Source organism: Onychostoma macrolepis, chromosome 21 (assembly GCF_012432095.1).
Source record: "Onychostoma macrolepis isolate SWU-2019 chromosome 21, ASM1243209v1, whole genome shotgun sequence".
Lineage (NCBI taxonomy): Eukaryota > Metazoa > Chordata > Actinopteri > Cypriniformes > Cyprinidae > Onychostoma > Onychostoma macrolepis.
This window is the reverse complement of record NC_081175.1, coordinates 1,110,888-1,135,732: the sequence shown is the minus strand read 5'-3', so window position 1 is coordinate 1,135,732 and position 24,845 is coordinate 1,110,888. Positions and strand designations below refer to the sequence as shown.

The 24,845-nt window shown below is 39.2% G+C and overlaps 1 protein-coding gene across 5 annotated transcripts in view; it reads left to right on the top strand.

Moving 5' to 3' along the window:
• The window catches only part of gabra1 (gamma-aminobutyric acid type A receptor subunit alpha1), a 42,678-nt gene extending 18,068 nt beyond the window's left edge, over positions 1 to 24,610 (top strand). For all 5 annotated transcript variants that reach the window (XM_058757837.1, XM_058757834.1, XM_058757833.1 and 2 more), the window contains exons 9-10: positions 12,623 to 12,825; positions 20,887 to 24,610. In XM_058757837.1, coding sequence (XP_058613820.1) covers positions 12,623 to 12,825; positions 20,887 to 21,204 — 521 coding nt within the window. In that variant the 3' untranslated portion in view covers positions 21,205 to 24,610. The remainder of the gene's footprint in view (positions 1 to 12,622; positions 12,826 to 20,886) is intronic.
• Positions 24,611 to 24,845: the final 235 nt, after the last annotated feature.

Sequence of the window (24,845 nt, the reverse complement as noted above, 5' to 3'; positions counted from 1 at the left end):
GGAAAAAAAGCTGAAACAGAACTGAAGAGATGCACCTGTTATTGAACACGCACACAGTAAAGTGTAACGAACTTCTTGTTCTGTGCGTTTTTTGCTAAAAAAAAAAAAAGAATTGCTCCGAGTCTTTATTACAGCCAACAGTCGAAGTTAACTAGAGATGAAAAAAAAAAAAACTGCGAAGTTAGTCATCCGTCTCCAACCGTGACAACAAGTAGACTTTTAAAACAATAATCAGTGGATTAAGAAGGCTCTTTCAGACGGCAAGAGAGAGGAACAGCCTGGAAATTTATTGGCTAGGAGGATTGTATGCATCGCAGGGAATTTTTTTTTCTCGCTACTTGTTATTGACTTAATAACAGTTTGCTGTGCAATATGTGCCGATTGGGTGCAGTTGGGTCCGTGTCTTCCCAGCCGGGTTCGGGTCCAACTTTCGAGTAATGGTTGGGTCCGCATCGGGTCCGGGTAGTACATTTAAGGCATTCCTCGGGTCTGCACGGGTTCGGGTCCCACTTTCAAATAAAATACGGGTCCGAATTTTTGGACCTCTACTCTGGACATCTACATTAAAGGGGACATAACACACAGTTTCACCCAATCTCAAGTTAATCTTGAGTAACTATAGAGTAGTACTGCATCCTTCATATCTCCAAAGAGTATTTAGTTTTATCAGATTTATTAAAGAAAGATACAGCTTTACAATTTGTTGATGATGTGCAAATCTAGCGTCGAACTGGGCCTTGTTTATAAAACATTTGTCACAGTAAATGACGGGAACAAACAAACACACTTGTGAAACTCCGCTGCCCCAAAAAAACTAACTGCATCCACTGTTCGCATATCGCTGGCTTCTTTGGGAAGCTAAACAAGGTTATCTTTCCCTTAAAACCAAAAACACACTTCTGTGGAGACATACTTCTCGATTAAGTCCTGTGCAGCGCTGCCGATGACGTTGATGGGCTGCTCTTGCTCTCGCTCTGGTCGATGTGTTTTCTATTCCGGGAGAAATGCCCAAACAAGGAATTCCTCCCTCCATGACGCCCAAAAAAAACTTCCCGAAACTTATACGAACCCAGAAGGAGTGTATTTGGCACAGAAATACTCTGTCACACGTCCAAATCGGGGTTTTTAAACTTTGGTCATGTTAAGCATGAGAATCCAACTCATTAACAGGGTAAATAACTCAAATATAATGTATAACAAAATAATGTATGAAATAAGCATTAGACCCCCTTATGTGTAACTAGGGCCCCACCACAAGACATGGCAGTGAACTGGATCCAGATTGTGCTCTTTGCACTATGACACAAATAGCTGCGGCTTAAAGCTTAGAGCCTCCTAATAGAGGGGGCTCTTGCATTCGGAATGGTCTTTGTCATTTCTGATGAAAGACCAGAACTAATCAGAGAGCCCCACCAGCAGAAAATGCTTGAAGCAAAGCGATCTTAGTGACAGAAACTTGTTCTGCACCCAAAGAACAATGGGCCACGCTAATCTCCACATTGGGCGTGAATACATTTTCTCTTGACGGTTTATATGTGAGACTACTGACACTTTGTCCGTCCTGACGACAATATGACAGTCTCGAATGTCTGATAGGATAGCTCAAAGCTTGAAAGTCCAACATCATCTCAAAACAGTTTATGTGACACGCGAGATCATCAAACTCCGCAGGCTGGGCGACCTTAGGCATCTGTCGTAATCATCTTCTGTGACAGATTCTACTCAAAGGAACACCCAAAGTCAAAAACTGGAGTTGTTTCTGAGGTAACAGTGTCATCTATTTGAGCGTTGAGAATGCCAACAGGGACCAACACCTCAACTTTCGACCCACCACTGAAACAGTCTCATATTATGCAGGTCCATCGGTATCACCATTGTTATGAGACCCATAAGACTCCATACAGACTTACAGGAATGTCTTGCTTTGCTCTGAATCAATTCAAACAAAGGCAAAATGACTGGACTCAGTCAGTAGACAGTAGCTATATTTCCATCACCCTGTTTTTATGCGTATTTTGAAGTACCGCATCAAAAACGAGTGATGGAATCGCCAAATTTCGAATAAAAATCCCTTAATTCGCAAAAATGTTTTTACACTCGCTTGAGGTGGTTTTTGACTTGTGCAAAAAAGGGTTAATGCGAATAATGGGAGATGGAAACGCATTTGCCAAGTAGATTCATCCATGCGCATCAAAAAAGTCATGTGACTTTGCGCTATGGGATGGCAAAACCGGACTAACCAGGGGACCGATCTCGTTAAACAGCATCTAAAATGTTTTGGTCGTTCTAAAATGCTTGAGCAAAGTCTGTTATCAAAGTATTTCTGTATAATTGCCTCTCAGAACTGTTACATGACTGCGTTCTCAAACAGCAATCATCCACCTCCGAAAGCAATGACCACATTCACTGTGTTTCGTCTACTCGCTCTGAGGTGCAAGTTACTTATTATATATGAAAATTATTATATTCAGTGGTTTCTCCTACTTTCTTAGTGATATTTAGTGTCAGTTTGCCAGAAAGTGATGATTTTGTTCTTTTTGACTCATTGGATGGAAACGATGCTTATTCGCAAATGTTATATGCAATATTTAAATTTTGCATATAAGTTAAACTCGCAACTTTGGATGGAAACCCTGCTAATCATTCCTGCATCATTCGTGAGTTCAGTTCCACTCCCAAGAATACAAAACACTCTTCTGAAGACATAATCTTAGACCCGGCCTCTGTAGGTAATCGAGAACAGTATTCCAAAATTTTCCAAACTCTCCAAATACTCAAAATTCTCAAACTGTGCTAAAATCAGCTAGTCCTCGAGGTAATTAGAAACACATATGAGCAGTGCAGTGTCCATGTTCTTTGTGAAGACACAAGGTGATAAGGCCAGGCCTAATGGAAGAACTGGAACTGGTGAACTTCTTCCCCAAATGCAAATCCCAGTATCATGTACAAACCACCACAGAGCAGAATCAGCCATGGAGCAATTGACTTCACGAGCCATATTTTGATAGCCTGAAGCAACAAATCGGCCCGTGCATCCTGAATATCCTGAAGAGCATCGTTTGCACACTGCCAAACTCCTCAGATTACAAAATGAAAGTAAATAGACAGAACCATTGTGACAGGCCAAGCTTTTTCCATTCTCAAAAAGAAACAGCATTGTGTTCCACTTTAAAGGAACATAAACTCCACTTAAAGTGAGTTGCTGAAACAATAAAACTCTGAAGATAGCATGGGCAGATAAACTGTTTTGCTGAAGAAAAGAGATCTGAGAAGTGATGGCGTGGGTGCGTTCTTTTGAGGCACTGATGGCGCGTTAATGCCATCAGCTAATGAACTAGGATAAAAATCTCATTGGGCTTCAGACAGTTGTCACACCTGAAGGGTATTCCCACAATGTCAGCTTTATAGTGCATCATCTTGAGGAATGTTATCTGTCGTTTGTCTCTTTTTGCCACTTTTGGTAAAGAAACAACATCTTGATTCATGAAATTGAACTGCATGAACTACATCTCGTATGAGCAACCTTGACAAGTGTTGTATTGACAAGTATTCACTTAGGCTGCATTTACACTGCAAGTCTTGATGACCAATTCCGATTTTGTGACTATATCCGATTTTTTGGACGACGTGCTTACATTTCTTTTAAAAGTGACCCGTATCCGAGTTGAGTTTAATTTACTAACATGGAATTCATATAGAAACGTTTTTAATGCAATAGTCACATCTATAGGCTATATCAAAATAATTAGGCCTATATATATATATATACAAATTCTTCAGGGCAGCGATGATCTTCAGCTCCGCTGAAAGCTTGCGAGTGGAATAATACTCAGGAGGTATAATGTTAAGCATGTCACATCGTCTGTGTTTTTTTAGTAATTACCAAATGCGTTCATCAGTGATTGTATATCAAAGTCAGGGACATGTTTGTGTGCATTTAATTTTGTGGTTTCAATGGAACGAACGGGACTGAAGTGCTTGTCCGTGCACGAGCCGCCTTCATTGACAACAGCAGCACATTTCAGCGTCAGATCGTCTTTTATTTAACACGGACGAACGAAATTAATACTCTGCTACTCAACTAGAGATGTTTCATTTGTTACAGGCATGTCTGTAGCGCGAAATGTTTTAAAAAAACTCACTTTTCAACGACGTAGGAGTCACATTTGCAGGGGAATATCCGATCTGACCGCTTACACGGCAGGCGGAAATGCACGGATCCGATTCATATCTGATTTATTTCCACATATGAATGAGGCCTGAAACCGATCGGAGAATATCGGAATTCATGCGATTTTTTTTCCTGCTTACACGGTCTTGGGCCATATCCGATCTATGCCACATGGGAGGAAAAAATCGGAATTGGGTCACTTGAACCATGCAGTGTAAATGCGGCCTTAATACCTGAATAAATACAGGGAGCATAAATAGTAGGGATGCACGATATTATCGGAACGTTATCGGAATCGGCCGAGAAAGGCTTAAAATGTAAACATCAGCTCATACCCTCAATATACCCTCATTATAAACAGAACTTTATTATAGTTTTATTTCTAACCAGGCCTGTAGCCAGCTATGAGGTCACCGAGGTCTGGACTTCAGTAGATGTTTCAAGTTCAAAAATAAAATGTATTCTCCTAATATGAATGTCCGCATGACATGTATAATTCAGTTCAGACAGTTTGCAAGAATGTTTTTAAGAACTTAATTTGACACTTTAGAAAGTTAATAACGTAGGACGTTGCCGTTTAGGGGCAGCGATATCTTTATCTTATCTTAATTGTAAAAGATTTTAAATAATTTCGGCTTATTTTTATATATTTTTTGGTTTTTTGTTTGTAATAGCAATATCTGGCAACACTGATCGCTGGCATTTATTGCATTCGGTAAGGAAAACTCAAAAAAATATGTCATTCAGTATAATAGTTAAATTTTCACAAATCATACTAAAAACATTCATAAGAGCACTAGACAATGTTATCAGCTATATAGCAATGGTTATTAATAAAAACTATAACAGTAATATGTATTGTTGCATTGTTGCATGAATAATAAACAGCTGATAAAATTATCCACCCAAATTTCGATGCAAAAGGGTATGACTTAAAAATTATCATCCCTCCAAAACAGAGAAAACATATTTCACAAACATCTACATGTCTGTCTCTTTTAAAGTGTTTATAGTGAATATAATGAGTTGTATTTGTAGCAGTTATTATAGCACAATTGACCAATCAGTAAGCCCCTCCCCTCGAACGCAGATGAGCCAATGGCAGTCGAGTATCAGTTGCACAGGAACTCGGACATCTTTAGGTTTCAGCGCCATAGAGAAACATTAGAAGATCCGAAGCTCGCATCGGTTTTATGGGGTTTATGCTTCAAAAATGGAAAAACGATGTGCCTGGGGTACTTGTAACACTGATTGCAGGTATCCTGAGAGGATGGGCAATATAATTTATTTTATTACATTTCCTGAATCCAAACAAAACAGAGCAAAATTTCCCTAAGTATTCACCCCAATACAAATGAAGACAAAAACGTTCATTTTCTGGTTGTCATACACTCATTAAGTTACAATTTTCATCTGCTCAAGCAGAACGTTAATGTTATCTTGTGCTTTAGCAAGGTATCTCTGGTTAAAACTAGCTAACGTTAAAGTTAGCGAGTCCATGCTAACGTACAACCTAAATAGCGGACTGTTCTCGCGTCTTGTACAGTGTAGGTCAGAAACACATAAATGAAGGTCTACATTTCAGTGTCTCTCCTTATTAAACTGGTTAAATGTACATTAATTTAATCGTAGCCTGTGATTCATGAACAGTGTTGATCCACGATCGTGATGACCGACCGTAACATGAGACTTCTCCCGCTTGCATTGTGATCTGTAAACCCTCGCTTCGAGTTACCCACCGTATTTATTTTTAAATATTTTATAAATCCCTCCATGGAATATTTAATTCCCATTTGGTGGCTTTCTGTGTCCAAAATTGTGCAAAAACATCGTGGGACAAGGTTTTCACGCTGCAGCTGCCATTGTAAGACAATGAGCAACTCCGTTTGTTTGTCCGAGGGAGCAACAGTAACTAAGTGGACAGGGCTTACCGATAGGTCAATTCTTTAACACCCCCCCACACACACACACACAAACACACACCCCCCGAACCTCACTAATTTTCAAAGCCTGGAAACAGCCATGGTTCTAACAAGTAAGTTTTTGCTCAAAACTATCCAGAAGTAAAAATAATGTGTTTATCTCTATGTGTAATCTCTGCACAGGAGAGACTTGGTTTTGTTTCCAAAATGATAAGCAAAAATCCAATTTCATGCATCCCTAATAAACAGTAATCTTTCTGCAGTTTTGGAAGTCAGATTAAATGAAACCTTTTAAAAGTTAAATAAAATGCTGTCCTCACAAATTGGCGCTGAAAGATGAGCAGTTTTTTAAACTATTTTCTGTACTTTTTTTTCTGTACATGCTTGATTGATGGGGAAACTTACCCAAAGGGTACAGTTCCATCAACATTTGCTAAACCTTAGGTATCACTTTATTTTTGGATAAAACACAAAAGTTATGTAGAAGGATGTCCAAGAAGCTCCTTTTCTTTCTAATAAGAGTAAATGATGACCACATCTTGTCCACTTCCAGTAGCTTGTAACTTTCTGCCAAATAAGTCATTTTGTGTTCTATGGAAAGTCAGTTTTGGGACAGCATGAGGGTGAGTAGATAATGAGTACATTTTCATTGTTTTTGGTGAGTTATCCCTTTAAAAGATAATGGTGTAAATCTCTATGATAGCACAACACACTGATAAACGGCCCTGCAGTTCCATAACTTGATATATAACAAGTCATAATGCCGATAGTGTGGTTTATGTGGGTGTGAAGAAGTCAGTAATGTCACAAGAATATGATGCTAAAGGAAAATGATAACCAGTATTATGGGTCCATAGGAGGAACTACCTGTATATCACAGAAGCAGCAGCACAAGGCTGAGCATAACGTGCTGAAGGTATTACTCTGGAGACCTGGGGGTTTCGAAGCAAATTAAACCAGAGAGAAGGTTCATATTGCTGCTGGAAAGGTCTCAAGACCAGGATAACATTGTTGAGACATAGAACTGTAAGTTTAATATTGTCAGTGTAGAGAGAAAGAGAAATGGCTAAATAACTCAAATTACACCAAAACAAAGCTACTGAAAAGGCCCTTTTAAGAAGTAGTCTTCAGCACCACCGATAAAGTACAAGTTCACCATGCAATTCTGAGAGTAATATGGAAATTAGGCTTTGACTAGGATGTGAAAGTGTTGAATAGTACATAAGAAACTCACAGAATTAATTATTTTGTTGAAATCCCATAAATATATATATCAGTGGCGAGCGGTGACTTTTTTAACCGGGTATGCTGAGTGCTAAGACCCCCCCTTCCTCTCCTCTCCTCTCCTCTCCTCATCACTTTTAGGACACACTCAAAGAGGAAAACGGCGTGGCAGGTGTCGATTTAAAAGTATGCACATTCCTACCTCAGGCTATTTGTAAATTAAATTAATCTCCAATCCTTCTTCTGTCATTTCAGGTTTATCCATAGTTATTTGAATGCTAGAAAACAGCTGGTTTCTTCACAACATTATTTAAGCTTTGCATATACTATAAATACATGCATTTTGTGTCAAACAACGAGAAACCTAACGTTCCCTAGAACCGTTATCATGTAGCATTAATTATTAAAGCAATTCGTTCTCCCACAATAAATGCAGTATCAATCAATTATTTCAACAATTAAACAACTCCTTATGGACATTAGTATGTTTTAACACAAATATGGCACTTACGGACATATATATGCAAGGCTCAAACGAAGAAATCATCCACTCAAAGTACATTGCCTGCGCATTGTCCTAAACAATCTTCACTGAGAGAAATCGAAAGTGAAACTAAACATATCACGAGTAGTACCTTAAATGTCCAGTAGGTGGTGGGTCAAACCCACAAAGGATATATGCAACAGCACATATGATGTTTTTTTTGTTTTTGTTTTTTTCATATGATTTCGTCAGGTTAGTTTTGCATCAAACACAATGTAATTTTCGGCAGTCGAGATCTGGCAGCAACAGCGCATTTTTCCGCTTGGGCGAGCACTTCGCGGACAGCTAACCTCTTACCTTATATGTCAGAGGTCGCATTAACCGAAAATTCTCCGTCATTGATGGAATTTTTTTTAGCAGTGACGGAAAAAATCTGAAGGCTATCCATCACTTTGTCAGCTTACACTGAGGGTGATCTATTGTAATTTATAACTGTAATTCCTACCCCTGTCCAGTTGGTGGCGAGTGCACTCCAGTGAGGCAGCAGAGCGTGGGATCATCAGCTCCAGAACAAAAATAAAACTGTCACGGGTCTTTGCGCACAGGCGAGTACCCACTAGTAAAGCAAAAGAGATGATCAGTTCATTGCCACTGAGCTTGATCTGAGGTGTCTACAGCAATCTATCACGCCACATTAAAGAGTGCCAAAACTGTATTTATTGCTTGAATTTCCTAAATAAAATGGACAGAATTTGAAATCTGAGACTTTGTTTCATATCTAAAGTAACAAAGCACAAAGCTTAGCCTTGTGCGATTTATTGGATGGGAGGCACAATCACTGATGTGGGCGCACTATATGTACTGTGCATTTATCAAATGAAAACAGCATCGATTGAGAATTAAGAATAGATATTGGTCATAAAAATGATAATATAATAAATAATATTATTAATACTTTTTTTAAAAACATCTAGAATTTGTCCAGTTTTTTTTGTTTTGTTTTGTTTTTTAGCATCACCAAACAGAAAAGCAAAAATAATTATTCCAGATGTGTTTCTCGAACACTCCCCTGTCTCCCCCTTTGTGGATCAAAAAGAAAGAAAAATTAATAATTTTATCGACATTTTATTGCTATATTACATGCTTGCCAAAAAGAAAATTAGCCTGTCTCCACAGGCTTTCTTTCCCTAACAATATTACTGAACACCTTTGAGAGTTAATTTCATTTTTGTTGCAATATCATTATTCATTGTTCTTTAATTTGGCTCCTATCCTGTTGTGTGTGTCAAGGAAAATGTTGTGAAAAGATACAGATCATCTTAACAAATGTTCAGAATTTAAACGAGAGGAGTGGAAATTTTTAATAACCATGCTTACTAAACTAATTAGAGCTTTACCATTGGGTGTATCTTTACAGCATGTGGAATAACTGTGATTATCGTTTCACATGGACACTTTTGCCAAAATCTGCCCTAAATATTTAGCTATTTTCATTGTGATTAGTACTGAAGTACCAAAGATACCTTATTGACATGTTTGTCACGTGAAAGCAAACAGCAATTTGGGGTTATTTTTCTCTGGTATTACTTTTGTAGCTTAAGAACAGATAATAAACATTGTTAATGATGCGATGAGAATCAGTGTTTGCCAAAAGGATCGGTCTGACTTCAGAATGAAGGTTTAGGCACGTATTGGGCAGAAGAGATAGCAGTAATAAAATATGCACTACAATTTCAGTTTAATTACATTCAACAGGACACATAATTCATACTAACGAATGTTTGCCAACCGTCACTGCTCACATTGAAAATGTGTTCTAAAATTTATAGAAACACTGTCTAGAGAACTGAGTACATTGTCTACTGCAGATCTTGCCTCATTACAGGAGCTCTCTTTGAGGAAACATGGTCACAAAACAGAAAAAGCTCTCAGCAGTTCTTTGTACTTCAAGTAGGTCGGTATAAATTATCTCTGAATTGAATTGGTGACAGAGTATGCTAATGAATTATTAGAACATCTATGGAACAGCGGAAATGAACACTCAGAAAGATACTGAGGACAGAAATCTGGTGGCTGAGGAGGCCGTTGCTCTAATAGAAGAATATATTTAATTTCAGTTATTCTTTTGGAAGGCTCTTACTGGTGCGGTAAGATTCACTAAAATCAACATTTGCATTTTAATATAGGCTAGTGTTCGTCTAAAAGACATGCTTGGCCCAAGGAAGTCATTGTTGAATTAATGTAGCATTCTAATACAACATTTACAGTACTTTTAGCTTTGAATTAATTTTAAATGTAGATATGTGCTATCAGCTACATAAATTATTTTCAACATATGGATAGATTAAGGATTAAAACAGATATACAGTAATTACTTGAAACATTGTTCTTTCATACTCATATCCATTTTAGACAGTGCACACCTTAAATATTCTTAAATATCAGGAGATATTAACTCAGATATCTAATCAGCCAATCACATGGCAGCAACTCAATGCATTTAGGCATGTAAACATGGTCAAGATGATCTGCTGAAGTTGAATCCGAGTATCAGAATGGGGGAGAAATTTGATTTAAGTGACTGTGAATGCACAACCACTTCTAGGATTTACAGAGAATGGTCCAAAAAAGAGAAAATATCCAGTGAATTGCACTTCTGTGGGAGAAAATGACTTGTTGCCAGAGGCCACAATACGTTTTCCCATTGGAAAAAGATTGCCTGCTTTGATGAGTCTCGATTTCTTCTGCATCGTTTGGATGTTAGGGTCAGAATTTGGTGTAAAAAACATGAAAGCATGGATCCGTCCTGGCTTGTATCAACAGCTCAGGCTGATCTCAGTCCAGTAGAGCACCTTTGGGACGTGGAGGAATGCAAGATTCACATTATATATGTGCAGCCGACAAATCTGCAGCATATAAACAACATAGAATCATTGGAAATACGTGCCTCTACCTTCATTTCTGTGAAACTCAAAAAACGTACTTATACACACGAATCGCTGCAGTGTCCAGTTGAAATGAACACTAGAGGCAGTACAACTCCAACAAATTTTATTCCTTTTCACACGAAGTACTGTATGATTTGCAGGTCCACAGTTTCGATTAATAAAGCCTAATTTTTGCATAATTACTTGAGGAATATTATGTTATGAATTCAACAATTTTAACATGCTGCGAGATTTGAAAACTGATAATTTTGAACGTTATCCTCACATATACAGCTTCATATTCATGAGTTTTCCAACTCAGTAGGTTTGCTCGGTAGCTCACGCAATACGGCGTTGCACTTGAGAGGTGAAGAGCTCTGGTACAAACCCTGTGAAACTACGGTTCGACAAAACAGCTCAAATACCAGTTTTGCATTTGTTAACACTAGGGATGCACGATATTGGATTTTTTACGATATCTGATATGCCGATATTTTTCAACCCATTTTGGCCGATAGCTGATGCCGATACCGATCTTATTAACTTTTGTTTGGAAACAACATCAAGTCTCTCCTGTGCAGAAATTATGAGCAAATTATTTTTAATTGTGGTTAGTTTTTAACAATAACTTTGTTAGAATTAAATAAACAATAATGAAGTTATTTTATAATGACGTTGAAGATTTGAAAATAACTATAAATAAACTATATTCAATTGCTGCATTTTTTTTTTTTTTTTTTTTTCAGAAAGATGCAGTGGTAACCTGAACATTTTATTTTAAGATTTAACATTTGTAGCCTAAATGGTCTAAAGCAAAAGAGTTGTTTTATTCTGAAAATCTTTTAGAGCTCATAATGTGTTTAAAAAATATTACACATTAAGGAATAAATCAGTATATATAAAATTAGTTAATTTAAGTGTCATGTTGGTGATTTTTTATTTTTTTTGTTGTTGATGTTCATTTATAGCTTCTGACCTTTAAATCAAAACATTTTCATGATTTTATGGCATCAATTACTGCTTTATTTAATCATAAATACAGTCTAATAATTATTTGTGTATTTTGCTTTCATCTTATTAGAAGTAGGCCAACAGCGCCCCCTACGGAATTAAAACTCCTTTCAAAGTGGGCATTAGGACCCGGGGGAGGCTGTCACTGCTGCCGCTGCACCTGCTATTACTGTTTACTCTATCACACACCGACCGCGTCATTCTGTACTTGCATTCTCAGTTTAAAATCAGCGATCCAAAACAGTGAATCTGATCATCATTCAGGCAAAACTTTGCTTCAAGAATGAGCCACACTGTTGAAGTGATCTATTCGCTAGCATACCCTGAGCACATGTGAGTTATTGGCAAGACATATCGACATAATTTTTTAATATCAGGCTGATGCCGATATTTACATTTTAAGCCATTATCGGCCGACTCCGATATTGGTTCGATAATATTGTGCATCCCTAGTTAACACTATCGGGGAGGTTTAGGGTTGGGTTTGGTGTAGGGGATATTTCCAACACAATAGAGCATTGACTTTTAGCAACACTCCTCGGATACTTGAATTATTAACCCGCCACAATACGTACCTGAAGCAACATAATAAAAACACAGAAAAACGTGCCTATATAAGTTTTAGCGCCACTCACTGGACGTTTCACTTTACGTAATAGCAGTATTGCAGAAATGTATGTAGAGGCACGTATTTCCAACGAGCCTGGGTTGCATATAAATATGAACCCAAATCTCTGAGGTATGTTTCTGTTACCTTGTTGAATCTATGCCATAAGGAGTTAAGGCAGTTCTGAAGACAACGTTTTGTTTTCTGGCAGATTGATTAAAACCTGACATGCAGTTGTTTAATCCAAGCGCTTTTCTCATGCTTTGTCACCCTCAGGAGTGACCACTGTCCTTACCATGACCACCCTGAGTATCAGCGCGAGAAACTCTCTGCCCAAGGTGGCCTATGCCACAGCCATGGACTGGTTCATCGCCGTTTGCTACGCCTTTGTCTTCTCGGCTCTCATTGAGTTTGCCACCGTAAACTACTTCACCAAGAGGGGTTATGCCTGGGATGGGAAAAGTGTGGTGCCAGAAAAGGTAAAGCCATTTCAGTTTTCAAATAAAAGAGAAAAAAAAAATGTTTTAGTCATAGATCAATAAAGGATTTGTTCATAAAAATTAAAATTGTCAATTTTCTCACTCTCGTGATATTTTTGAAGTTACCATACACTGAAAGTGTTTATTATTATTATTAATGCCATTATCATTTATAATATTATATTAGGAAAATTGCTTATAAAACAACTTAATACAGTTTATTATAATAATAGGAAACGTTTGCATAATTATGACTTTGTATTTCATAATAATGAGAAACTTTATCTTATTTACAATTAAGTGTTGTGAAATTTAGAAACAATTATTATGAATTATATATTATTATGATCTAACATCTGATCATAATGATTATGAATTGTAATGACTTACTATATATATATATATATATATATATATATATATTTTTTTTTTTTTTTTTTAATATAACAAAGAAGTGTATCATAATTTAGTATCTTGTAAAAATTTAAAGTTGTCACATAATGATAAAATCTCTCATAATGACTTAGTGTCTCATAACGATTGAGTTGTTCATAATAATGAGACATTTTCTTCTAATAATGAATAATTACGCTAGCAACATCCACTGGTCAAAGCCATATAAATGTGATCATGCACAATAGCTGTTCCCTTTCGATACTTCACTCGCACTGCGTCGCTAGACACTAATGGGGAAAAGTCCTTTTTCTCCAAGGACTGAAGACTTTTTCAATCACGCAGTGTAACTGCACGCCATTGGTTCGTGCAGTGTATTAAAAACGAACCAATGGCTTGGCAGCGGTGCTGCACGGTGCTGCACGAGCCTATGGTGGTGAAGCCCGCCAGAGCCCGCCAAAATGAGCGGGGCCATCTGGCTATATAAGCGGGCATTTAGCCATAGAATCTCAGATCAATTCTCCTTCAGCGACCGTGTAAACGCCTCGCTGCCGATAGAAGCTGCCTTTTCTTCTGCGACCTGTCACTGCTTCCGCTTGCTCTCGAGCTCGCTTCAGCAAATTTCTCTAAAAGAGCAGCGGCATTGTTGCAAATGCTGCGCCGTCATTGCATGTCGTGCAGGATTGTCGTGCAGGATTGCCCTGCACGATAGTGGCGGCCAATCAGAGTGCGTTTCCTGCCTGGGTAAACCCCAAGCAGATGCCGCTCTGAGCGAGATGGATTGTTCACACTGCGTGAACATGCGTGAACTGCGCGCTCGGATCGCTTTCTTTTTAGAGAGCGAATCCTCCCCTCGCGCCCTCCTGTTTTCTTCCTCCCAGGGACCTGTCAGGAAAAAACAGTGGGGCAAAAGGATTAAGAGCTAGCTCACGCCGGCCCAGATCCCGCATGCCTCCCCCCCGCCAAGCAGAGTGATTTCTCCCTTTCTCTTCGAGCGCGAAGACCAGTGTCCCTCTGCTGATGCGAGTGACATGGTCTCGTTCGGCGAGGTCGAGGATGAGTTATTAGATGGCAGCATGTCTCTAATAGCATCAGACACGGAGGATATTTCGGGCTCTACTGCTGACCCTGCCCCCTCTTGCCGACTCCAAGCAAGGGATGGATGCTGAACTTTTCCGCTTCCTCTTTAAGTCAGTCGAAGAGTTGGGATTGTAGTGGTCCACGCCGGAGGAGCCCACTCGTAGCCGTCTGGATGAATGGTTCCTGCTGGGGCACTGTCAGGCCCCTTGTCAGCGAGCCTCTCCGTTTTTTCCGGAGGTCCACGATGAGCTTACGAAGTAGCTTAATGATGCTGGAGTGCCACTTATGGCTAAACCTCACAGAGATTAAGGAGGCTGACAAGGTCCCCTTCCTCGACTCTCCGATCTCCTCTGCGGGGCTGTTTGGACCTGCCGTCGAGGGCTTTGTGGAGAGATTCACTGCAGCACAGAAGTCGTCCCAAGCTATGCGACACTTCTTGACTAAATGATCCAGCTCTGCAACGGCCACCAGTCGCTCCAGACCTCCTCCAGCACAGCCAGCAAAACCTGCGCCATCGCCCGCTCAGCCTGCACAGAAGCCAAGCACCAAGGACCCCGGCCCAAGCTGACCTTGGATCCTGTGCCTCTGGCGTCTTCCTGATCTGCTGGAAGGGAAGAGGAAGGGGCAAACTCTCGCACAGTCGCTGTTATAGCGAGAGAAATAAAAAACAAACATTTTCAAAAAGAGAGCAAATTTCCTCTTCCAGTCACCATGAGTGTCGAGTCCCCACATGGCGGCTCTCCACCCGAACTAATCCAACCCCTTGTCACATGGCCCGAGGCCTGGCAGGCCATCCCCGGAGTGTCTCATTGGGTGCTGGGGATTATAATCTGCTGGCAAAAGGAGCCATAGAGACAGTTCCGCCAGCTCAGAGCGAGTCAGGCTTCTACAGCCATTACTTTCTCGTCCCCAAGAAGGATGGCGGCCTTTGGCTCATCCTCGATATAAGACTACTGAACCGCGCCCTCATGAAACGGCCGTTCAGAATGACTACTCTGAAGCAGATCCTCTCGCAAATTCGCCCAGGGGACTGGTTCTTTTCGCTGGATCTGAAGGATCATATCCAGATAGTCCCCCATCACAGACGATTCTTGAGATTCGCCTTCGAAGGAGTGGCTTATCAATACACGGTCCTGCCCTTTGGGCTATCCCTGGCTTCCCGCACTTTTACGAACTGCATGGACTCTCTCTCCCCTCTAAGACGGATGGGAGTCCATATCCTGAATTACCTTGATGACTAGCTCATTCTGGCACAGTCAGAGGCAGAGCTGTTAGCCCACAGGTCCTTCCTCCTCAGCCACTTGGAGCGCTTGGGACTCAGGATCAATTTTGCCAAGAGCTCACTGTCCCCCAGTCAACAAACTTCATTCCTGGGAGCAGTTTTCGACTCAGTCCATATGAGGGCAGCAGTCGCGCCAGACCATGCACTGGCTATACAACAGCTCACGGCATGATTCAAAGTCGGAGTCTTATACCCTCTCAAAGTGCTTCAAAAGATGCTGGGCCTCATGGCCTCTGCTACTCCAGTACGTGGCATCATGGACGCATCCACGTCAGGGTGAGCCAATCCTGCGTTGGAGCCCTGGCCCCCTGGAAGAACCCGCAATGGTTCAGACAAGGCGTGATGATGGGAATGGTCTACAGAAAGAATGTTGTCTCGACAGATGCTTCCAACACAGGTTGGGGAGCTCTGTGCGAGGGCAATCCGACCTTCGGCTCCTTGTCGATAGCAGAAGGTCGGCTACACATCAACTCCCTCAAAATGATTGCAGTATGTCGAGTGCTTCAAACCTTCCTGCTGGACCTGAAGGGACACCACGTGCTAGTCCGCTCAGACAGCATGACGGTGGTGGCCTATATAAATTGCCAAGGTGGGCTCACCTCGAAACGCCTTTTAAGGCGCCTCTTGGAGTGGGCAAATTTCAACCTACATTCATTAAGGGCAGCACACGAGCCTGGCGTGCTGAACCAGGGAGCAGACATGCTATCTCGGAGCAACGTCCCCTCAGACGAGTGGATGCTCCACCCGCAAACGGTTCAGAAAATCTAGGAGATCTTTGACAAGGCAGAGGTCGACCTCTTTGCCTCAAAAGACAACTCTCACTGCCGAACTTATTTTTCGAAGAGCAAGGATGCGTTGGCCCACAAATGGCCCAACCTCCTCTTATACGCCTTCCCCCAATCGTTCTGATCCCCCAGGTAATCAGGCGACCCAGGGAACACAGACACAGAGTGCTATTAGTGGCCCCGCTCTGGAGAAACCATCTCTGGCTCTCAGAGCTGTCTTAGCTGCTTATAGCAGCCCGGTGGCCCATTCCCCTGAGGCGGGATCTCCTCTCTCAGGCGAACAAAACGATTTGGCACCCTCAGCCTGAACTGTGGGCTCTACATGTGTGGGCTCTCGACAGGAATCGGTAGATCTCCCCGAGAATGTCCTAAATATGATCGCACAGGCTAGAGCTTCTTAAGTGGTCTGTCTTTTCTGCCTGGTGTGGCAAGGACCACGTATCATCTACTTGCAGGAGCTGTTGGATAAGGGACGTTCCCCTCTGCGCTCAAGGTGTATGTGGCAGCTATAGCAGCTTCTTACGCTCCTATAGCCAGACAGTCGGTGGGCCGAAACAACCTAGTTGTTCGTTTCCTGAGAGGATCCAGGAGGCTACATCCGCCCCGACCTCTCACGGTCCCTACATGGGATCTGCCCATGGTCCTGAGAACCCTCAAGGGCTCCCCCTTTGAGCCACTTCAGTCTGCAACCTTAAAAGCACTTTTGCTGAAGACCGCGCTGCTACTAACACTAGCATCGGTTAAGCAAGTGGGCGACTTGCAGGCTCTTTCGATAAACTTTCGATAAACCTGCATGTCTTGAGTTTGGGCCTAACGACTCCAAGGTCATCCTAAAGCCAAGACAAAGGTATGTCCCTAAGGTGCTCTACACCCCTTTTAGAGCTTAGGTTATTACTCTCTCTGCGCTCCCTCCTTCTGGAAAGGACCAGGAGTTTAACCTTCTCTGCCCAGTCAGGGCACTGAGAATTTACATCAAGTGTTCCGCCCCTTTCAGGCAGTCGGAACAGCTCTTCATATGTTTTGGTAGCCGCACCAAGGGGTCTCCGGTCACAAAGCAGAGTATCTCTCGATGGTTGGTAGACGCTATCCCACTAGCCTACTCCTCCCTGGGTTTTCAGAGCCCTGTGGGAGTGAGAGCCCATTCCACTGGAGGCGTCGCCTCTTCTTGGGCGTGGTCTAGTGATGTGTCCATAGCAGACATCTGTGCGGCGGCCAGCTGGGCCTCGCCGTCCACCTTTGCCAGGTTCTATAGCTTAGATGTTCCGGCCTTACAGGCCCGGATTTTATCTGCTTAAGGCGCACACGCCTAACTAGGTGGTCGGACTCTCAGGATTTTCCTGTTTCTTCAAGAACACTCTTGGCCCTAATAATAGTGCTGAGTCTGTACATTAGACCCTTGGAACGATTATCCAAAGCTGGGCTGACCTCTATGCATTCATCCCTCTTGCTTCCTGCAGGGCTCACCCTGCATATAATTGGTCCCTCTGAGTCCTTATCGCTCAAGGCCAGTTTATATCAGTCATTCCTCTTACATGGCACGGCGGGATTGAATTGGTTCCCCATTAGCGTCTAGCGACGCAGTACGGATGAAGTATCGAAAGGGAACATACTCAGTTACTTACGTAACCTCGGTTCCCTGAGATACTGGAACGAGTACTGCATACATTGCCGTGCCATGATGCTGCACGACTCAGTGTCGTCGCTTCAGTCGAATTTACCTGAGATCCTATGGCGAAATTCCCGCTTGTATAGCCAGATGGCCCCGCCCATTCTGGTGGGCGCTGGCGTTCTTCAACGCCATAGGCTCGTACAGCACTGCTGCTGAGCCATTGGTTCGTTTTTAATACACTGCACGAACCAATGGCCATGCAGTTACACTGCGTGATTGAAAAAGTCTTCAGTCCTCGGAGAAAAAGGAGTTTTCCCCATTAGCGTCTAGCGAAGCAGTACTCGTTTCCGTATCTCAGGGAACCGAGGTTACGTAAGTAACTGAGTACGTTTTCATTAAAATATAATCTATAATATCATTATAGCATTAAAGATATTTCATCTGTATACAGTCTTTTATTCATTTGTAGCGCATTTTATGAAGAAATTAATCTATCTATCTATCTATCTATCTATCTATCTGGGGTTTTTTCTTATTTCTGATAAACTGTATAGTATGTTAAGGTAACCTTGAAACTAAGCTTTTAAAACTGCTTTAGACTTTCTCAGAGTTTGTCTTAACAAACATTTTCATCTAGTTATGAGCAGTGTTGGGTAAGTTACGCAAAAAAAGTAATTAATTACTAGTTATTAATTACATCTTTAACAGAGTAATTAGATTACTGTACTCTTTAATAAGTATTGCATTACTTATTAGTAATTACTTTCTAAATCCCATATAAACCTCGACCAGTTGAGCACAACAAGGATAGACATGAAACTGCTCTTTTGATTCTTTCAAATTAAGATACGATAAAATAAGATAATATTAAAAAAATATATTAAAACTGCATAGATTATTCTTGAACTCACCAAAGTATTCGAAGGGAGAAGGTTACATTAAAAACATACATTTTAACATTAGATGTTAATTTATGTTAAATCCACTGTTGTTTAATACAGAATTGTTCTAAAGTCTATACAGTATTTAATGCAATTACATCAGAAGTAACTAATTAAATTGAAGAAAAATGAGTATATAAAATATACAATATATAAAGTCATTATAGAAAGACATTTTCTCTCTTTTTTATTAGAAACTAAGTAATTATGATGTGATAGTTGTTTGTTGCATGAAAGTTTCTCATTTATTGCTTTGTTCAGACATTATAGACATCTTTGGTTGCATCAGGTTTAAAAGCAGTAACTAACCCCAAACATACAGCATTTGTTTCTTACGCATCTCAAGACTAATTGCAACGTAACACACACCAATGAAGGCCTTTGAGCCAAAACGTTTGTGTTTTGTCCTACTGGTGATCGATGTAAAATAAAACGCTAAAAAGAAGACTGTTTTTGTAATTGCGGATCATGGTTTTATGTACAGCGTAACTTTTAAACATTATAAATCCTTATTAAAAATCATATAAATCCAAAGAAGGGACAGTTTCCAGCAAGTACTGACAAAAAATGTTATCCGTTCTTCACATAAAATCACTGTGTGACTTCAGAATACCTGGAATATAGTGTACAATAATAGAGTGCTGCAGCCGTGACGTCAAAACTTGGAAAATTAATTTGCCATGGGTTCCCTCAAGATTTTCCTATGGGTTTTTATAATGGGGTTTTTCAATTTATGAGCAAAATAAGGTCTCTGCTAAATATCATTTAACAACACTTGGATGTTTTGCTCTACACGATGATACACCCACACTGAAAACACTCATTTTAAAGCAGTTTGTTCATTTCTAAAAGCTTATGTTTGTAAAAAGTACCTGCATAAGATTGTGTGTGCAGTTTACATTATACAACAAAACTTCCAAGTATCAAGTTATGTTTACCACAGACCTTATTTCACTAAATATAAAATTATTTCACTATTATAAAACCCCACAGGAGGATCTTGACGGAGAATCGGGGGAATAAATATACGAAGCAGAATCTCAGTGACGCTATAGTTAGGTATCAACAATACTCGCAATACACTGTAAACAAAAAAAACAAAAAAAAAGTTGAGCCAACTTAAAATTTTAAGGCAACCAGCTTCAGCAGATTTTTTTGTTTGCTCAACTTATTTTTGTGGGAGATTCTCAAATTTTTGTTGTATAAACTTGAGAAAACTCGAAAATCTGCTGAAGCTGGTTGCCTTAAAATTTTAAGTTGGATCAACTTTTTTTATTTTATTTTTTTACAGTGTAGTACGGTTTATTATTAATACAGTTTATTATAATAATAGGTAATGTTTTCATAAATTTGACTTTGTATTTCATAATAATGAGAAACTTTCTCATAATTACAATTAAATGTTGTGAAATTTAGAGACAATTATTATTAATTATATATTATTATGATCTAGCACCTCATCATAATGACTATGAATTGTAATGACTTACTATTACAGTGATAATGACAAACTTTACCATAATTCTGACTCGACATCTCATATACAGTAAGGTTTCTCACAATTGTGAATTAATGTAATATTGTTTTTTAAATATATAACAAAGAAGTGTATCATAATTTAGTATCTTGTAAAAATTGGACGTTTTCACATAATTTCTCATAATGACTTAGTATCTCATAATGATTGAGTTTTTCATAGTAATGAGACATTTTCTTCTAATAATTAATAAATACACTAGCGACATCCACTGGTCAAAGCCGTATAAATATGAGAAGATCATGCACAGTAGTTGTTTTCATTAAAATATAAGATCATTATAGTATTAAAAGATATAGTATCTGTATGTAGTCCTTTATTCATTTGTAGCACATTTTATGAAGAAATGATGCTCAATGATGCTATAGTTAGGTATCAGCAATATCCGCAATAGTAAGAGCTGATGGCATATTTCCCGTTGACCTCCTTTACAGCAAAAGAAGAAGAAGGAGTCATTGCTGAAAAAGAACAACACCTACACGGCCGCGACAGCGACGACGTTTGCTCCGAATATTGCCAGAGACCCTGGTTTGGCAACTATTGCTAAAAGTGCCCCCCCTCCGCCAACCGAGCCCAAGGAAGAGCCAAAACCCAAAGCTCCCGAGGCCAAGAAGACCTTCAACAGCGTGAGCAAGATCGACAGGATCGCCAGAATAGCCTTCCCGCTGCTCTTCGGAACCTTTAACTTGGTGTATTGGGCAACTTACTTGAATAAAAAACCCAAATTACAGGGCGCCCTGCAACCACACTAATTCTATCTCCTCGGGTTTTCTTTTTTTTTCTTTCTTTTCTTTCTTATGTTTCTAAACACTAACAAAAAAGTGAAACGAAACAGTTTGTTTCAATGATAGTCACGCTCCCACTTTCAAGTTTGTGTCGACATATGTAACATACTGTATCTTCCTATATGATAAAGAGAGGGACTGTATTATGTACAAACCACTGCACTGGAAGGAAACTCATACTATATAAACAAACAGACACAGTATATCAGACCTGAGAAAAAGCTATTCTGCAAATGCACATAGAATTATAGTTTAAAACTCCCTTCCTTAGAGAATAGTTAACCCAAAAACAAAACAAAAAAAATATTATTTCATTAAATACTCTCCCTCGTGTTGTTCCAATCCTGTATGCTCTTGTTGAACACAAAAGGAGACACTTTGCTTTTTTTGTTATAATGGCAGTTTAGCGACCTGTCAACAACAACACGCAGCGTAAAAGTAAAAGTAGTCCATGCAAATCACACACTTTATTCTGAGTCTTCTGATGTGTTCCTCACTTGATGCTACCACATAGAAATATAGGTGTTGTATGCAGTTTTCTATGGCGCTTTCATTGTCTTTTTTGTTTTTGGACATATGTGCTGATTGTGTTATTGTATGTGTAAACATTCTGAAGAATGTTCTACTTTTGTGTTTCAGAAGAAAAAACAGACAAAAACAGCAGACAGGTTTAAAACAACATGAGGATGAAATTAAAAAAAAAAAAAAAAAAAAACGGGTGAACTGTTCTTTTAAGATTCTTTTAACATAAAATATGTTTTTGCATTACATTAGCAATGTACATGGAATAGGTTTGCATGGGTGAAGCTTTCTATACCCAGTTAACAGCTTGATTTAAACGGTCATGTGTTCCTCTGTTTTTTCTCTTTAGCCTGTGTTCTGGATCTTCTGTTATTTGACCTTATATTCTACTAGGATTCCATTAACAGCAATAAAACATGTCTCAGCGGGGGTAAAAAAACAATCATTTACTCATGGATATAAAAAGCGTAGAGAAAAGATTAATGTGTATATCACAAAGCATACTATTTATTTTGTTTTCATGTAAATATTATAAAATCTTAGAGATGTCAATATTAATTTTGAGCTTTGCTAAATGTAACTACAAGGTACAAACTCAGTGCTTGACAGAGAAAGAGTGCATTGTTTCGATTTGTGCAGATCATCAAGGAAATTCGGGTATATGAATATTTATTTTATTTTTATTTATGTTTTTTTTTTTTTCTAGACCCACTAGACAATAGTTTTGATTTACCTTTTGATGAGTATGTGTGTGCCGATATAAGTGAAAACTAGTATAAAGAGTTTTTAAGGAGGGACTAAAGTAGATACTTACAGTAGAAAGAATGTAAACGTCTGTCTTGGTGTTGGAATGCAATTTTATATTTAGCATTAAAATACTCTTTATTTATTTTGGTAGATGCTTTTTGAAAGAGAAATTGTGGCGGGCGCACACGAGATATAAAAATGATGGCACTAGGGTTATCACTTCTGTGCTGCTACTCGCTAGCATCACTTAAAAGTGAACAAGTCAGAGCGAATCAAGAGTAGTGCCTTGTATATATTTGCAAGTTAAGAGGGCACTTTCTTAGAAGGTGCTCTCCTTGTTTCTTTGAATTAGATATGGGCAACCTTTCAAAAACATCACTGAAGAAAGTATCAGCCACACTGCCTTTTGTCACACATGCCATAGTGAACATATATTCCATTACAGACATGTTTGTCACTGCTCGTTAATGAAAACTAAAAGAAGACATGTCTAGCGATTAGCCATGTATGTGAATACACTGTTCTACATATAAATATGTCTTGTAGTGCTATAACAATGCCAAATTTTTTTATGTTTGTGGCATGTCAGTTGCTCCTCAAGCACCTATTGAAAAGAAACCAAACTTATAAAGAGTATCCTCTCTATTTTTGGACTGAGAGAAAAAAAAAAAAAAAGTTCTCTTAAATGAGGAACTTTCACATTATCATACTTTACTTTGATGTAGCAATATAGGTTAGTAAGGGCTTTTTTGTGACGGAAGTGATAAAAGGCACACCATTCTGATCAATTTGAGTTGCTCTTCTTGGTATGTTTATGAATGCCTGAAATAAGAAGCTCTTATAAGTTTGCAGTACCCTTCTGTTTTGTCGATTTGTTACTTTGTGTTTAAAATGCACTTTTTTTTTTTTTTAAATAATGAATACATACACAAAATTGTGAAACGGATGTTTTTGGGGTATGCCACTGGATCAGGAACTTTCTGTCGCATTATCTGGACTGTGTGATGCAGATAAATGTCATGTTACCCCTCTTTATTTCTTCTTTATTTCTTCACAAAGACCTTTTGACGGTATCTAGAGTTTGCTGAGTTTGTGCCAGATTGAGCAGAGACTGAAATTATTCTGGGAATTTACTCTGGGATATGTGTGAAACAGTATGCAAATGCACAGTTGTGGATTCCTTTGGAGCCAGACTTTTGTGAATGCGGTAAAATTATGAGTTCATTGATGCTATATATATATATATATATATATATATATATATATATGCACACACACACATTTTCCATGATGATACTTGTTCTAAAGATGCAACATTTTATTTGTACCAACCTCTTGTTATGCATTTTGCACATTATAGGCATATTTAATATTTATGTAGTCAGCTTTGTGCTATGCAAGGATAGCTCTGAACCATATTAATTAGCTTCTCTCTCACTCCTCCTCACTATCGTTTCCAATATATATTGTAAAAAGTCATTTACGAACTGTTCACCCTATTTAGCTGTGGGACTGTTTGTCATTCTGAAAACTTGTAAGGAACGGGTGGTTCAGATCTGGAATAATCCATTTTAAAGACAGGGTAATGTGGCAATAAAAAAATTTAAAAAAAGATAGATTGAAAAGATTCTTTCAGTTAGTGTATTATATTATTTACACCACAAATAATAGATATATTTAGATTGTTTTGTTGCATCTAATAATATATATTTTTGATGACCTGTGCTATGGATTAAAAACTTGTAATTTTACTTTATTTGTTTTATGGGAGATTATAGCATTTCATATGCATACCAGATTGTGAAAGTGGTTTAATTTTTGATTTTGCAATGTACTGAAGTAATCCAACACACACTGTAATTAAAAAAAAAACTACATTTGTGCTTGGCAAAAGTTGAAGTAACTACTAACTCGAAGGATGAACATGTGCATAAACGGTCATAGACACAAACAGCAATGTGCACAAGTCCAGAGGCAAAGTATGATTTATTCTGTACTGTACACTGGGAAATCGTCTTTGTAAAGGTTTGCTTTCTTAAATGTTATGGCCCTGTAGAATTTGATTATCTTCATTAGTCATACAATAAAAGATAAAAGAAATCTATCCATTTTGTTCTTTTTTGTTGCTTTAATTGGCTTGATGCATAATTTTGCCTTGTTTTCCGAGGGTAACCCTGAGTAGGGAACGAGATGCTGCGTTCTGTCACAGCCCTTCATTAGACGCTGTTTCAGTAGCTAGCGCAATGGGAACACTACACCACAGCACCAGACTACTGGTAAATAGAGGAATATGAACTGACACCTGTTCATTTAGGAGGGAGCCAGGAGTCAGATCCATG